This window comes from Entamoeba dispar, genomic scaffold (genome assembly GCF_000209125.1).
Source record: "Entamoeba dispar SAW760 scf_1105229460173 genomic scaffold, whole genome shotgun sequence".
Taxonomy (NCBI): domain Eukaryota; phylum Evosea; order Mastigamoebida; family Endamoebidae; genus Entamoeba; species Entamoeba dispar.
The window spans coordinates 60-15,192 of record NW_001854060.1 but is presented as its reverse complement, the minus strand read 5'-3'; the positions used below and the strand labels follow the sequence as shown (position 1 = coordinate 15,192).

At 25.3% G+C, this 15,133-nt stretch overlaps 8 protein-coding genes across 8 annotated transcripts, besides 26 other annotated features; 3 read left to right on the top strand and 5 right to left on the bottom strand.

The window, feature by feature from the left end:
• Nucleotides 1-32: 32 nt before the first annotated feature.
• EDI_156170 (uncharacterized protein) lies at nt 33-467 on the top strand (the record flags this gene model as incomplete). Its single annotated transcript, XM_001736931.1, has 1 exon — nt 33-467. One exon carries the CDS (start codon nt 33-35, stop codon nt 465-467), a length of 435 nt encoding a protein of 144 aa, XP_001736983.1.
• Nucleotides 456-491: a microsatellite.
• A 50-nt stretch (nt 492-541) lies between these two features.
• Nucleotides 542-1,204, bottom strand: EDI_156160 (uncharacterized protein; the record flags this gene model as incomplete). Its single annotated transcript, XM_001736930.1, has 1 exon — nt 542-1,204. One exon carries the CDS (start codon nt 1,202-1,204, stop codon nt 542-544), a length of 663 nt encoding a protein of 220 aa, XP_001736982.1.
• Nucleotides 888-932: a microsatellite.
• A 106-nt stretch (nt 1,205-1,310) lies between the features above and the next one.
• On the bottom strand, nt 1,311-1,700 carry EDI_156150 (uncharacterized protein; the record flags this gene model as incomplete). The annotated part of the gene is made up of 1 exon (XM_001736929.1): nt 1,311-1,700. One exon carries the CDS (start codon nt 1,698-1,700, stop codon nt 1,311-1,313), a length of 390 nt encoding a protein of 129 aa, XP_001736981.1.
• Nucleotides 1,701-1,983: 283 nt separating this feature from the next.
• Nucleotides 1,984-2,034: a sequence feature (AT_rich).
• A 648-nt stretch (nt 2,035-2,682) lies between these two features.
• Nucleotides 2,683-2,727: a microsatellite.
• A 113-nt stretch (nt 2,728-2,840) lies between these two features.
• Nucleotides 2,841-2,886: a sequence feature (AT_rich).
• Nucleotides 2,887-2,919: 33 nt separating this feature from the next.
• Nucleotides 2,920-3,195: a sequence feature (AT_rich).
• An 86-nt stretch (nt 3,196-3,281) lies between these two features.
• Nucleotides 3,282-3,321: a sequence feature (AT_rich).
• A 26-nt stretch (nt 3,322-3,347) lies between these two features.
• Nucleotides 3,348-3,438: a sequence feature (AT_rich).
• A 43-nt stretch (nt 3,439-3,481) lies between these two features.
• Nucleotides 3,482-3,601: a microsatellite.
• Nucleotides 3,602-3,679: a sequence feature (AT_rich).
• A 119-nt stretch (nt 3,680-3,798) lies between these two features.
• Nucleotides 3,799-3,820: a sequence feature (AT_rich).
• A 45-nt stretch (nt 3,821-3,865) lies between these two features.
• Nucleotides 3,866-3,916: a sequence feature (AT_rich).
• Nucleotides 3,917-3,958: 42 nt separating this feature from the next.
• Nucleotides 3,959-4,056: a microsatellite.
• Nucleotides 4,057-4,494: 438 nt separating this feature from the next.
• Nucleotides 4,495-4,517: a sequence feature (AT_rich).
• An 87-nt stretch (nt 4,518-4,604) lies between these two features.
• Nucleotides 4,605-4,640: a sequence feature (AT_rich).
• Nucleotides 4,641-4,677: 37 nt separating this feature from the next.
• Nucleotides 4,678-6,810, top strand: EDI_156140 (uncharacterized protein; the record flags this gene model as incomplete). Its single annotated transcript, XM_001736928.1, has 1 exon — nt 4,678-6,810. One exon carries the CDS (start codon nt 4,678-4,680, stop codon nt 6,808-6,810), a length of 2,133 nt encoding a protein of 710 aa, XP_001736980.1.
• A 5-nt stretch (nt 6,811-6,815) lies between these two features.
• Nucleotides 6,816-6,887: a sequence feature (AT_rich).
• A 60-nt stretch (nt 6,888-6,947) lies between these two features.
• On the bottom strand, nt 6,948-7,287 carry EDI_156130 (uncharacterized protein; the record flags this gene model as incomplete). The annotated part of the gene is made up of 2 exons (XM_001736927.1): nt 6,948-7,048; nt 7,110-7,287. 2 exons carry the CDS (start codon nt 7,285-7,287, stop codon nt 6,948-6,950), a joined length of 279 nt encoding a protein of 92 aa, XP_001736979.1.
• Nucleotides 7,288-7,429: 142 nt separating this feature from the next.
• Nucleotides 7,430-7,473: a microsatellite.
• Nucleotides 7,474-7,606: 133 nt separating this feature from the next.
• Nucleotides 7,607-7,664: a sequence feature (AT_rich).
• A 34-nt stretch (nt 7,665-7,698) lies between these two features.
• On the bottom strand, nt 7,699-10,512 carry EDI_156120 (nonsense-mediated mRNA decay protein, putative; the record flags this gene model as incomplete). The annotated part of the gene is made up of 1 exon (XM_001736926.1): nt 7,699-10,512. One exon carries the CDS (start codon nt 10,510-10,512, stop codon nt 7,699-7,701), a length of 2,814 nt encoding a protein of 937 aa, XP_001736978.1.
• A 32-nt stretch (nt 10,513-10,544) lies between these two features.
• Nucleotides 10,545-10,625: a sequence feature (AT_rich).
• EDI_156110 (ubiquitin-activating enzyme E1b, putative) lies at nt 10,621-12,105 on the bottom strand (the record flags this gene model as incomplete). The annotated part of the gene is made up of 1 exon (XM_001736925.1): nt 10,621-12,105. One exon carries the CDS (start codon nt 12,103-12,105, stop codon nt 10,621-10,623), a length of 1,485 nt encoding a protein of 494 aa, XP_001736977.1.
• Nucleotides 12,106-12,109: 4 nt separating this feature from the next.
• Nucleotides 12,110-12,253: a sequence feature (AT_rich).
• A 158-nt stretch (nt 12,254-12,411) lies between these two features.
• Nucleotides 12,412-12,483: a microsatellite.
• Nucleotides 12,484-12,532: 49 nt separating this feature from the next.
• Nucleotides 12,533-12,711: a microsatellite.
• A 21-nt stretch (nt 12,712-12,732) lies between these two features.
• Nucleotides 12,733-12,792: a microsatellite.
• Nucleotides 12,793-12,799: 7 nt separating this feature from the next.
• Nucleotides 12,800-12,981: a microsatellite.
• Nucleotides 12,982-13,178: 197 nt separating this feature from the next.
• Nucleotides 13,179-14,914, top strand: EDI_156090 (uncharacterized protein; the record flags this gene model as incomplete). The annotated part of the gene is made up of 2 exons (XM_001736924.1): nt 13,179-14,421; nt 14,469-14,914. The coding sequence occupies 2 exons, from the start codon at nt 13,179-13,181 to the stop codon at nt 14,912-14,914; spliced, it is 1,689 nt and encodes a 562-aa protein (XP_001736976.1).
• Nucleotides 14,427-14,467: a sequence feature (AT_rich).
• Nucleotides 14,915-15,027: 113 nt separating the features above from the next.
• Nucleotides 15,028-15,107: a sequence feature (AT_rich).
• Nucleotides 15,108-15,133: the final 26 nt, after the last annotated feature.

Sequence of the window (15,133 nt, the reverse complement as noted above, 5' to 3'; positions counted from 1 at the left end):
AAACAAATGATGACTATGATTATGCTATTCAAATGGGATTATATTCACATAATAGTATTTCTAATAAATATATTGTAGGTGGAATGGTAGTTTCTAGTAAAGATAAAGTTCCATATTTGTTTTTAGCTAATTCATATAAAATCTCATATTGGAAGACAGATATAGAGAATTATAATGGAGACTTTTCTATTACTAATAAATCATTTATGGTAGAGAGGAATCTTGGAATAGATATTAAAGGTACATTACATTTACCAAGAAAATCTGCATTCTTATTAGGAAAATATGAAGATATTATTTTTGAACAAAGTACTACTGAATATTCATTAGGAAGTGATAATGTATCATTTGTATTTGTAAGTGATGAGACTACTACTACTACTAGTAAAAGAGAAAATGATAAGAGTACTCCTAATCAAGGGATGAGTAGAAGAAGAAAATTATTTAAAAAAGAGTTAATTAATTAATCAATTAACCAATTAGACAATTAAATGATAATTGAATCATTTTTAAAAATTAATCAATTAGTTTAATTAGATGTTTAATTTCTAAGTAAACATGATCCAGTAGTTTCATTATAATCATAACTTACTATACTGAGAACATTAGAGAAAGTTAAATCTCCAAAAATTCTTTGAAGACCAAATGGCATATTATTTAATAATATTTGGAGATAATCATTGTATTCAATAGAAACAATAGGATGATTAATAGTAAGTGATGAATATGAATTTTCACCAAATAAAAAGAAAGAATCATTAAGATTAAATGATAAACTACTTTCTAAAGGAATTTGAATCTGATTTTCATTTGTATTACAATACATAATAACATCATATTTTGTTTTCTTATCATTGAGTATAAACAAGAATCCTATTCCATAAATCTTTTCATTACTATTAGTATCATCATCATTATTACTATCATCATTAGATAATTTGACATTAAATCTTAAATCATAATTAGCCTTTGTTCTAAATAATTCAGTCTTTAAACTAGTCATATCAACATTAATTTGAGAAGTATCACTATTCTCTACTATTGCTGTAGCACTTTTCATATTAGTAGGATCAAATTGAAGAATCTGATCTACTTTATAGACAGTAATATTACCAGCATAATCATTTATATCAAAGTTCTTTGCTGTAGGTTTTGGAGTAAGTCCACTTCTTCTTGTGGATGCTATTGCACGTCTTGATCTCATAATTTTTCTTAGTTTTAGTGAAAAATAAAGAAAGAAAGAATAAGAGAACGATTAATTAGATTCTAGTAATGATATTATTATCATTGAATCTTTGTCTTATAAGAGACTAAAAAAGACATAAAAAGATAGTTACAAAAACAACTATCATTGAAAATAATGGATTCATCATTTCAGCACTATTATCAACATGATTATAATTATAGTCATAATCTAAATTTAATCCTGGTAATTCTTCTTTTGAAGGGTCAATATAAAAATAATTTTTCTGATCTTCTGTTAAACATACGTCTAAATCATTAGTGAAGCTATTAACAAGATTTACACAATATGAATCAGAGTATTCTTCACCATAAATTTTATTATTTACTATAGTGAAATTCCACCATTTTCCATTGTCAGGAAAACATAATTTCTTTTTAGAAAAAAATAGTTTGTAAGTTTTTACATCCTTGGTCATGATATGTATAAATGAGAAGATATGAATTCCTAATTTCATCAATAGTAGAATAATTAATTTGAAGTGTACGGTTTTCAATAGGAGCAAATGCATTTTTACAATTTTCCATAGTACTGTAATAAGTAAAATTCATATGTGTATTATTATTATAAAAGAAATAAGCAGCATAATCACTAAAATCAATACAACTATTAAGAGGATAATATTCAGTTTGATATTCATTGTTAACATATTTAAAGTAATTGTATGGCTTATCCTCATTTATAGAATTAAGTGCATTGTCTTGGGCATCAATAATATCATAGTGAAATCTTCCTTCAACATTAATAATTGTTAAAATAATAAAAAAAAAACATTAAACAAATTTATATATCCCAAATTCAATAAAGTCTTAGTTTGTAAGAGAGATTCATTGATAATTCAGCAGAACAGCAACCCCAAAGAGAGTCTAATAATAGATAGATAAATTTAACAGAGAGATACAGTTAATAATCCTTTTTTAATCAGATTAACATTAGTTAATTGAGAGATGTCGCTATCAGTTAAATTCATTTGAGAATCTAATTGATAATAAGTTAAATAAGGTGATTGAACAGTATAAGAGAATGATTTATTAAATTGATTATTAACTGAGAGTGTAGATTGATTAGTATGATTAATTAATTCATTAATAAGAGGAGTATGAATATATGAGAATGTGATTGTTGAGATCTTGTCGTCAAAGTTAGTGAGATTGATCTTAAGACTTTTTGGTATTAAATTCCATAATTATGTTCAATGAATTCCACCAAGTCGATTCTATAATGGTCTTATAAAAATGTAGTAACAAAAAAGTTAATGTAAAATTTGACTGATTAAAAAAGGTGTTAAGTTGTCCTCTATTTTCTCTATATGTAGAGATTTCCTGAATGCTAACCATTTATACTCATTTTACTTATCAAACTTGATTGTATTTCATTGATTATTAATTCTAAGATTTAATCAGTAGTTAGTTGTTGAAATGAAGAATAAAAATATCATAATTTATATTATCATTTCTGTTTTATTATTATTTTTATTTTTATTTGTTATCATTGAGTTGTTTATTTTATCTTATTTGTTTTAAACATTGATATCTTCATTGTTATTTATATTTTGTTTATGAAAATTGTTGAATCTTATTTCAAAATGAATGAATTGTAATATTCAAAATATTAATAATGAATTAATTTAATATATAATTTATGTAATAAGAAAGTGTTATATCATTTGAATTATCTTAATAAATGAAAATAAAACATTCATATAAATATTTTAATTTATTATTCATGATTTATATATAAATGTTATTTATATTTCTTCGATTTGAATAAATAAAAATGATGATCTAATATTGTAAATATTTAAATATTCATTATTCTTGATTAATGTTTGAATAAAATTTATTATATATTGACATATCAGATTATCATTTCATTTCATTTTATAATAATATAAATCTAATAAATAAGATAATAATAGATACATTAATATTTACATTTATTTTATTTATTATCTCCATTCAATTATTCACAATACTGAATAAAATGAATATTTCATTAATCTAACAAATATAAAATGACAATCATACAACCAATAAACAATAAAATTAATATAATAACATAAATAACAAATTTAAATACAGAAAATACACATTCATTTCAACTCATATTAAAATAATTATCATTTTCAAATTATGATTTAAATAATTTAAAATTAAAAATATATAATACCAATAATCAAAATATTAAATATATTTGTTCATTATAAATCTATTTCATAATCAATTAATCTATTTTCATATAACATAAACAATAATAACTATTGTAATAATGATGGAGTACCAATAAATATAATTATTATAGAATTATAAACATTTTAAATATCACAAAAATAATACAAAAAAATAATATTAATTGTAAATATATTTTGTAAAATAATAAACAAAGATATTATAAAGAAATATAAATCAAAAGAAAATGAATCAATATATATAATTAGAAGTGATTAATTACATTATGGATAAATCAAATAAAGAAAATTAGATGATATTAGTAATATCATATGTTCTATATATATTTTGATAATAATAACTCATTTTATGATAATATAATCATCCTATTAATTATTAAATTAATAATCAATTAAGAAATACAATTGTAAGTATTACCATTAAAGAATATGAGAAAATATCAATTATTTAAATCAATTATATGGTATTAATAATTATATAATTTCACTATTTTGTATTGGCTATGAATATTTTTTATGTTAATCATAATGAATATGTAAATATAGAATTAATGATAAATAAATGATAAAAAAAATATTAATAAATAAAAGAATAACATAAATATAAAAAAAGAATAAGAAAATATTTGTTTAATCAATGTGAATATACTCAAAAATCATTTAAATCATTGTTATAAATGTATTATATTGTTAATTTCATTTGATAGAAAATATGTAATAATTGAAATATACAAATTGGTTGGTGTGTATTAAAGAATGAATCATAGATATTTAATTAAAGAATCTCAAATTACATTACCAAATATGAATTATATCAATACATCTCACATAGAAATACTCAACTTAACAGTGAAAGAACAATGATTAAAATAAATCCATTAGTAAACATATAAAAAGGTAATGGAAGAAAGAAAATAAATTATGAAATAGTGAAAAATGAGTTATTCTATCATAACGGTTTGAGAATACACAATAACTTGAATAAAGGAAAATCAATAAACATTAATACTGTATTTAAATAGAAAGCGTTGTGAGAAGTGTTTTATCTAAATAGAAAGAAAAGATATTAATTTTATTAAAATTTAACAAAACACTATTTTTAAAGATGTAAATTTCAAATAATTTTCAATTGTTTGATAATTTTTTTGGGTTATTAAAAAAGAAAAAAGAGACTTAAAAATAATAAATTAGTAGTTATTAAATAAAAAAGTGAAAGAAAAAAAATCCAACTAAAAATAGTTAATTGATGAGCAAAGACAGAACAAAAATACCGGATAGTCAGTTTTTAAAGAATCATATCAAATTTAACCGTCATATCCAAGACATGTTAGAAAGAAATATTGCAATAACAGAAAACACATTAACTACATATTGTCGTGAAGTTCATAATAAACAACCAACACAAATTAATGAGGTATTCTCTGGGATAGGGTTAGAATTACATAAATTAAAATGTGTTCTTGTTCAGTCAAGTGATGAATATATTAAAGAGATTCAAAACCAAATTGAGGATGTGATTAAACCAATGCGTAAAGAGTTTGTGTATTGTTGTGATACGTTTGGGTTTCAATTATATGAAGGAAAGCAAATTGAATGTTATTCTAAGTATGATGGAGGAGACGTATTTATTGATCGTGAATCCCGATTGTCAAATGGAATTATAGGATTAAGTCCAGATGGAGATATTATTTATCCATTTATTGTTCTTAATAAAACTGAATGTGCAAAGAAAAGTACTTATAATGAAATTGAAAAGAAATGTATTTTTTCCTTTAATTTAATGTTATCAATTAAATCTGCTGATATACAAAAATGGTGTGTTGAGTCATTAATTCCACAAATTAATGAAAAGAAAAAAAAATTAAATTACAATGGAAGAGCTTTAATCATTATTAATCATTTTGTATTTAAATTAATGAAAAACATAGAGCATCAATTAGATAAAACAGGGATAGATGTGTTTGTTTTACCAAAAGATTATGGAGATGAAAATGAACCAATTTATAAAACAATAGAACTTTGTGTTAATCAACTTAATAATAAAAGCTTTTCTTTTCTTAAGAAAAGTCATACAATGGAATATCTTCAATTTCTTATTAAAAATAGTGAACTTATTAAAGAACAATTTAACTTGGCTTATCGTTGCAATTACACAGGAGATTTGATTGAAATTAATCAAGAATTACAAAAAGAAATTAATGAAATTGAACTTAAAAAAGTAAACAACGAAAGAAAAAGTCTTCAAAAGAAAGAAATAAAAGAACAAAATGAGGAGGACATAAGAAAAAAAAGTGATAACGTTATTGTAACTAAAGATACTCCAGACGATAGTGTCAAAGAAAAATTAAAACATAAAAATGATACTATTGAAACAATTAATAATTTTGTTAATGAGTTAATAAAGGTTATTGAAGGTGTGCCTTTATCTTTAATTATTTGTTGTGATGTTTACGAACCACCTAATTTAAAGAAAAGTAGTGGATGGACTACAAGAAGTGGAAGAATGAGAAAGAGTGAAGAAGTTAAAGAAATGAAAGCAAGTGTAATACTTTGTATTAATGGAGACGGAAAAGGTGCTCGTCCTTTATGCTGTGTAAAAGAAATTGTTAAAAAACAAATGACATTACTTTTTAATAACAAAGTATATTTTAAAGATACATCTGATGGTTATATAAATGAAGAATGCTTTTTATTATGGTTATATGATGAAGTTATACCATTTGTTACTGAACAAAGAAAGAAAACAGGCAATGAAGAACAACGAATTGTATTATTGATTAACGAAGAACTAAAAAGTTGGATTAATGAAGAACAAATGAAACAATATCTTATTAAAACTGTATTCGTTCCAAAAAAATTAAAAGAAGCCACAATGCCATTACAACAGGTGTTTGATTGTATAGATGAAGAAGTTATTAATTATGTTGACCTAAAAGAGTCAGTTTGTTTTACTACTTTAGATACATACTTTGAAACCTTCGAAGAAAGTGAAGAACAAAATACACTTAAAATACATGAAATGTTTAAAGATTTTAATTATACTGAACTATTACTCTTAGGAGATCAAGAAGAAATAGAGTCTATGAAAAAAAGAATTATCAACTCAATCTTTCTTTTTGAAACTCCTATCACTATTGACATACCTCACAACATTGATGCAATCACGTCATTTGATTTTGATAAAACAGATTTAAATATTAGAGAAAAGAGAATATTATATCGTACTCTAATAGAACCTAAATTTAAAGATATTAAAAATGCTTCATTACAACTTTATTTCCTTCACCTTAAATTTCCACGACTAGTCTCTCATCTTTTTCCTTTCTTTAATGATTTAACTCATCAGAAACGTTCTTTAAAACGATTGTTTGATGATTGATTATCTTAATATAGTAAATAATAAAATAAACTATTTTATATAACTCTAATTTTTTTTTATTTTTTATTTGATAAAAACCCTAAAACAATTTCTATTGTCAATCAATTTTATTTATTTTTTTCTTGTTATTCATACCATTATTCAGTCTTCTTCGTTTTAGTTAACGCAGCACGAATTCTCTCTAATTCTTTTGTTGCACCGCGTACATTGGTTTGGTCATCTTTTAATTTACAATATGCTACAAAACAACGTATTAACAAAGTACTAAATAGAAATATATAAAATCAAAGAAAACAAACAAAAATAAAGTGTTGCATATGAATACGCCATTGCACTATTTAATTTAATTTTATCAGCTGAAGATAAAGTGTTATAATCAATTTTTTCAAATTCAGATAATTTTTGTTTTAGTAGTTGAATTGATTTATTGACGTCTTGAACACTTTGTAACTGTGTTTGAAGTTGTAATGAAGTCATTGTTAGGTTTAACTGTTTTTCGTGTAATCTCAAAATTCATTAATTCAAATTTTTTTTTATGTCAACTTCAACTAATCAAATTATTACAAACGATACTTTAGAACTCCTTGATGAAGATGATATCTTTGAAGACTTCAATGGTTTGATTTATTCTTTTATTCTTTTGTTTGTATATTCATTTATTTAGATTTTAAAACAAAAGATGTTGATGACTCTACTCTTCATTGGCAAGACAACTGGGAAGATGAAGGTGCCGATGAATTTACAAATCATATTCGTTCATCACTTCTTCATTAATTTACTTCCATATACTTCATCCTTTTATTTTATTATATTTTTAATAAAATTTAATATAAAATAACTATAACAAAATTATTCGATTATCACTTTTCTTTTGCTTTTTTTTTTTATTTAAAATGTAAAGCCATCATCTTCTTCATTATCAGAAATCTCACTTTGACTTTCATCACTATCATCCTCTGAGATCGTAACGTCTAACTCATCATCCTCATCCTCTTTATTACCATTAATATTAAATTCATCTAAAGGATTAAGTGTAGAGCGTTGTTGTCTTGTTTGTCTAAATGGAATGGCAATGTCTTTTAATGGCTCAATATCACTAAACTCTTGTACTTTAGGTGTAAATTGATAAATAGCTTTCGGTGCTTCTTTAGGTTCAAGTTTAATTGGATATTCTTTTAAGTTTTCTAATTGACCATGTACAAGAACATTATTATTTTGAAAGAATTGAAGATAAGCACACCACAATGGATTTTGCATTAATGTTTCCGGATTACCTACAACCACTAATCCATATTTTGCTCTAGTAATACTTACATTTAGTCTTTGAGGAATAGAAAGAAATCCAATATCTGATATTTCATTTGAACGTACAGTAGAAAAGATAATGAAATCTTTTTCTCTACCCTGGAAAGAATCAACAGATGCAATTTCAATGTCATTTAATTGTGCTTCAGAAACCCTTCTATTTAATGATAGCCTTGAAATAATAGCTTGTTTTTGAGCAATATAAGGTGTAATTACACCAATTTGAGATGGATCAACCTTATTTACTAACATTTTAATAATAATTTGTTCTATAATAAAAACTTCTTCATCATTTAAGTAAGAGGTACCATTAGAGCCATATGACTCTTTTCCATTTGCAGCAATAAACATCATAGGTTTATTTTGTTTAAACCAGAAATATTTTAATGAAGGGAATTGTCTTTCAAGTGCTGTAACACCATTTTGTAAGACACCATCATAAAATGTTTGAGAACTAAATTCTGATAAACATGGATGCATACGATATTGGAATTGAAGTCTATACGGTTCATGTCCTAGTTGTAATAATCTTGAAAACATAGGGAGTCCAAGTCCATTCTTTTTTGCTCTTGAAGAATTAAGAATTGGTCCTAATTGACAATGATCTCCAACAAGAAACAGTTGTTTTACTGAATTGTTTAAACAAATTAAACACTCTGGTTCATCTGCTTGAGTACTTTCATCTATTAATACTGTATCAATATGTTCTAATATACCATTTAATCGATTGTCTAATGCCCCACAACAAGTACAACAAATAACATCTGTTTCTCTCAAGAGAGCAAGTTCAATTTCATTTATTCTTTTTTGAATTGCTGTTTTATTAACAATATCAAGAGAGTCTGGATCATCTTTGTAATCTTGATATAACAAAAACATTTCTTTATCTTTTTTTAATTGCTCAATCATCAATGTTTTTAATGAATAATCATGCAATGATTCTTCTGCAAGTTCTCTAGATTTACTGTATACTCTAATCACTTTTACTCCTGTTTCAATTATTTTTATTCCAAGTTGATCTACAGCAATATTACTTGGTGCACAGACAAGAACTTTCTTTCCAGGATTTGACTGTACTACATGATAAACAATAGTAGCTGAAGTAACTGTTTTACCAGTTCCAGGAGGTCCTTGAATAAGACTTAATTGTTTTGTAAATGACTTTCTTACCACATCAAATTGAACTTGATTTAATGGAGGAAGATTAGGAGCACTCAAAGACGCTTCAGTTGGATGACGACTTAAATACATTTCTTTTTCTTCTTTAAATTGTTGTTCCATTTGTCTGTCAATTTCAGTTATTGGCATTCCTAATAGTCTGTCTCTTAAATACTTTGACATAGATGCTGCAATTGGTTCAACTTCTGTTCTACAAAAATCAAGTAATGCCATTCTTTTTCTACGAAATGGAATAGAAAGCCAGTGGAAACAAATAGAATATTTAAATTGTTGATTTTGAGGAGTAACTATTTGTTTTTCTATTGGAATATCTGCTTGTCTTGATAATAATACTGTAACATCTTTTCCTTTAATTGATTGAACACTTCCAACTAAAAAGGTATTAATCTTTCCAAGAAATTCTTTCTTTTCTTGTTCATTAAATTCACCATAGTTATGAATTTCATTAACCTCAATTGATTTATTCTTCATTGGAACATAGAAAAATAATGTGTCATTAATCGTGATTGAAATCTCTTCATTTAATGGAACTTGAAAACTTACATGAACAATCTTTTTGATATCTTTTTCTGTTCTTGTTCCATCAAAAGTCAATGTCATATTAGTAAGATGTTCTGATTCTCTTTTTTGTCTATCAGCTTCAGCTTCTAATCGAATAAGAGGATAATAAGTATGATAATATTGTTTACAGTCATGATAATTTAAATAAATAGGATGTAATTCTTCAAATGTTTCTGTTTCTTCTTCAAACTTTTTTCGATTATTTTGTAATTCCCATGCCATTTTTCTCATTTTTTGATATGAAATACTTTGAACAATATTCATTTCTTCATTACTTGGTTGTGGACATACTTCATTTACAAATTTTCCTTCACAAACAATACTTGTCCAAGTATCTACATCCCATCCAAGATTTTGAATTGTAGTGTTATATCTACAAGTTCTGCATAAACACGTTGTCATATCAGAATTTTGTTTTACTTGAAGAAATCCAAGAACGAATGGATTTCTTGTTTTACATAAATTACATTGAATATATTCGTCTGAGTATTTAAGGTCTTTATGTTTTAATGATGACACATGATGAATAATATGACTTACTTTTCCATCTCCAGTACCATTACAAAAATACTTACCACACCCACATCGTATAAGTTTCTTTTTATCGGCTAACCCACAATACCAACACCGTACTTTATCTTTAGTCGTATTACTCATTATTAGGTTTTAAAAGTTCTTTTTTTCTCTTCTTTTTTTTAAGTTTTATTAAATTTTTTTTCAAAAATAATTTAATTTGTTTGCTATAATTAAACTATTAATTATAATTTAAAGATGTTTCTTTGAGTCTTTTATTTCTTCATTAATTACATCATGCTTACGATCTTCTTCTTTTAATATAAAGGTCATAGTTTTAATGTCGTCTTTAAAAAGAATTGTTTCTCCATCTTTAAATCCTAAATCAATCAACTTTTTTTTTCCTACTTTTTCATACATTTGAATTTCTTCTTTTTCAAGGTCATCTCCTGATTCATATAATAGCTGATCTCCTTTAAGTATAGTTGGGTTAATTAAACTACATCTTTCTGTGATTTGATTAATTATATCTTTTAAAGTAAATACTTCTAAATCACAAACAAATTCAGAAACTTCATTACCACAAATATAACATTGCTTATTTGGTTGAGAAGTTTTTTCAAATGTAAGGAGATGATTTTTTAATGGTTTCTTTGCTAAATAACATATTCTTAAATTTTCTTTCTTTTGACTTAATACTTTCATCATTTCAATAATCATTAATCCAGAAATAATTGAATTAGTTGTTGGAATAGCTGGGATAATATTGCCAGCTTTTTCTTGTACTTCAAATCTACTAATCCCTTGAAGATTAAAAATTGCACATCGAATATTTGTACATGCAGTAATAAAATCAATCATATCATCATCATCCTTTTCAAATTCAAACGGACCATTATTTTCATATCTTTGTTGAAGAATATTAAAACTATTATAATACAATTTAACAAATGGTTTTACATCTTTTAATAGTGACGTATCTGAACAATTAATAATTTCTTCATACGTCCATATATTTGGTTTTTTTCTTAATTTCCATAATTCTTCTGATTGATGTAATACTTTAATATCTGAAGTAAATACTTTGTCATAAACTTCTTTCCATCGAGTTGTTGTTGATGAAAACTGAAAATCATTTAAATAATTCCCATCATCAGCATTACCAAATAATTTTTGTATTAATTGTTTACTCCAAAATACACAATGAACAGCTGTACTTGGATTAGATCGAATGGTACATACTGCATATCCTTTTGGAGGTACTTTTGGTTGACACTCATAACATTCTGTTTCTTTTGGAATAATTGGTGTAGTTTGACCAATAAATCCAGATGTTCCACCATCTATTAATGGAACATTAGCACAAACGCACATTCTGTTAACATGTTTGCGGGCATTAAGATTATCTAGTGCGTTGATGACAACGTCAAATGTTTTGTAATAGTCAATATTAAATTTATTGTTCTGTATTTCACAATGATGTGAAACAATTTCCGCTTCAGGGCCATACCTCTCTTTTGATACTTGTGCTGCAATAACTGATTTTGGTTGTCCAATATGATTCTTATTAAATAAGAATTGTCTATTTAAATTTGATAAGTCAATTACATCTAAATCAATAACCTCTAAATGTTTAAACCCAATAAGTAAAATGTTTTTTAATACCTCACATCCAATTCCACCTGCCCCAACAACAAGAATTCGTTTTTTCTCTATTTCTTCCTTACTTAGGGACATGAACTATAATTATTAGTTCTTTTTTTATATTCCTAATTTCATTATTAAAACTATAGTTAAATTATTTTTTTTCAATACTCTATAAATATAATAAAAATCAAAAAGAATTGAAAAGAATAACTATAATCTCTTTATTTATTTTATTTAAGTTATCATGCGAGCACTTTTATTCCTTTTGTTTGCACTATTATTAACTGTCCGTGCTGAAGAAGATTCCTTTGACTTGGATGAAAATATGGAGATGGAACATGAGTACCAGTTAGAAGGTAATGAATTAGATGAGGAAGACAATGACGAGTTTGAGTTAGAAGAAGATGAAGAAGAAGAAGATGAAGAAGAAGAAGAAGAAGATGATGATGATGATGAAGAAGAAGAAGATGATGATGATGATGAGTTTGAGTTAGAAGATGAAGAAGACGAAGATGATGAAGAAGAAGAAGATGAAGAAGAAGACGAAGAAGATGAAGACGAAGAAGAAGAAGAAGACGAAGACGAAGAAGATGAAGACGAAGAAGATGAAGACGAAGAAGAAGATGAAGACGAAGAAGAAGATGAAGACGAAGAAGAAGATGAAGACGAAGAAGAAGATGAAGACGAAGAAGAAGATGATGATGATGAGTTTGAGTTAGAAGATGAAGATGAAGAAGATGAAGATGAAGAAGATGAAGATGAAGAAGATGAAGAAGATGATGATGAAGACGAAGATGATGAAGAAGATGAAGATGAAGAAGATGAAGACGAAGAAGATGAAGAAGAAGATGATGAGTTTGAGTTAGAAGATGAAGAAGATGATGAAGATGAAGACGAAGATGAAGAAGATGAAGATGAAGATGAAGATGAAGAAGATGAAGATGAAGAAGACGAAGATGAAGAAGATGAAGACGTTGATGATTTTGAATTAGAGGATGAAGAGGAGGATGATATGACTACATTTGATGAAGAAATGGAAAACGAAGAAGATTGCCCATGTAATAAATATCATTAAAATGAAATCATTTTATAATAGATAAAGGGTCGTCTTTAATTGGTTTAATTTTTATTTGAAAAAGAAACAAACTAAAAAACCTAAAAATATGCAGCAAGCAGATGATAACGTTATTTCTACAACGTTTCCTTTGGTCCCATTAACTTCACAACAAATAAGAGAAACACAACTTCCATTAAGTTTGGTTATTAGACCATTTTTACATGAGGTGCAACAAATTCCAATGCAATTATTAAGAATTCCTAAATGTAAAATATGTTCTGCATATTTTTCACCATTAACCCACTGGATTTGTCCACATTCAAGGTATTATTGTTGTGTTTGTCATCAAATAGTTGCAGACCAACCACGGAGGTTTATTGATTGTGATAGAAACAAAGAGATAATTCCAGAGTTAAATAATAATTGTGTTGAATATTCAGGAGCTCGAATAAAAGAAGAAACTAATTTTACAAATATATTAATTATTGATCAGTGCATTGTTAAGGATATGCAACCATTTATACAAACAATTAAAAATTCATTTACTATTTTAATATGTTCTAATACTATATCAACTATTGTTAAAGGAACAAATGGATATACAGAAAAAATCTTTTTAAATTTAACTGAAGATGATATCATGCAATTGTGTCCAATTTATTCTCATACCAAAGCATATAAAATTGGAGAGTGGTGTAAAAATTATAAAGGAAACGTTTTTAAAGGTAATTATTTAATTGAAGAATGTTTAACTATTGCATCAAAAATTATTGGAAAATATGGAGTTATTCAATGTTTTCATTCTCTTAACTATGAGTACATGAAATCAAAATGTAATAAAGATCAAATGAAAGACTTTGGAATTGATTGTATGAAAAACGCAATAATGATAAATCATTATTTAATTGGAGTGAAAAATACTATTGATTGTTCTCTTTTAAGAATTCAATCAAAATTAACAAATGGAACTTTTATATCAAATACGTTAATAGATTCTTGTTTTATTGAAAAAGTTAATAGAACTATAGTTGGATATAATGGAAATATAAGAATAAGAACTCCTGATAATATTGATGTAATAAAAGCATTTGGTTGTGTTGTAGGAGATAGTTTTGGGGATTGTAAAGTTGGAGTATTAACAAAAGACCTTACTGTAATATTTAAATTAAAAGAATTAGAAGAAATGGTTAAAATAAAACATCAATATCAAGTTATTGTTACTTACATTGGTATTAATGGAACAAAAAGAATAAGAGTTTTAAATTTAGGAATAACTGTTGCCCCACATATTTTGGATGCAATAAAATCTGTTCAACCTCAAATGGTTATATTAACAATGGTTAACTCAAGTTTGTTTATTTTAAATTATATTAATCTTTTATAATTTATTTAATAGTGGCAAATGACTATTCTAATGGAATAAATAAAAAAGATATTTTAAAGAAATATACTGATAGGTTGGTTACTTTTCTATCATACATGGGAAAAAATCAACCATTTTCACAATTCTTTCATGTCCTTTTTAAAAAATTTATGGAAGTTGAAGGAGTTCAAGAACAAGAACTCATTTTTTCAATGGAAAAAGTTCATAGAAATGTTATTACAACACTCGTTCCAAAAATTGTAATTGTAAAACCTCCAAATCAGTTCTTAATTATTAGTAATGAAATTTTAGTAGTAAATTGTGAATTAATGTCTTTTTATGCTAAAGAATTAAAAAAGAAGTTTGGTGTTCAAGCTATTGAAAAATCTTGGCAATTAAAATTAACTTTTATTGAATCAGTACTTCACCAAGCAGATAATTATCAAACCTATTTCAATTATCTAATGTCTTTGACTTAAAATAAATGTACTTCTATACTTCTTCTTTTTTAATTTTATTTGACAGTTACAGTATAAGAATTAAAATGAAGATGGAATGATGAAAATTAAACGTAAATATAATTGTTGAACACTTTATTTATTATTAATAAAATATTCTCTTATATATATATTTTATTCTGTTATTTTATATTTTGAATATAATGAAATATTTCATTTTGAATAAATCTTACCATTATT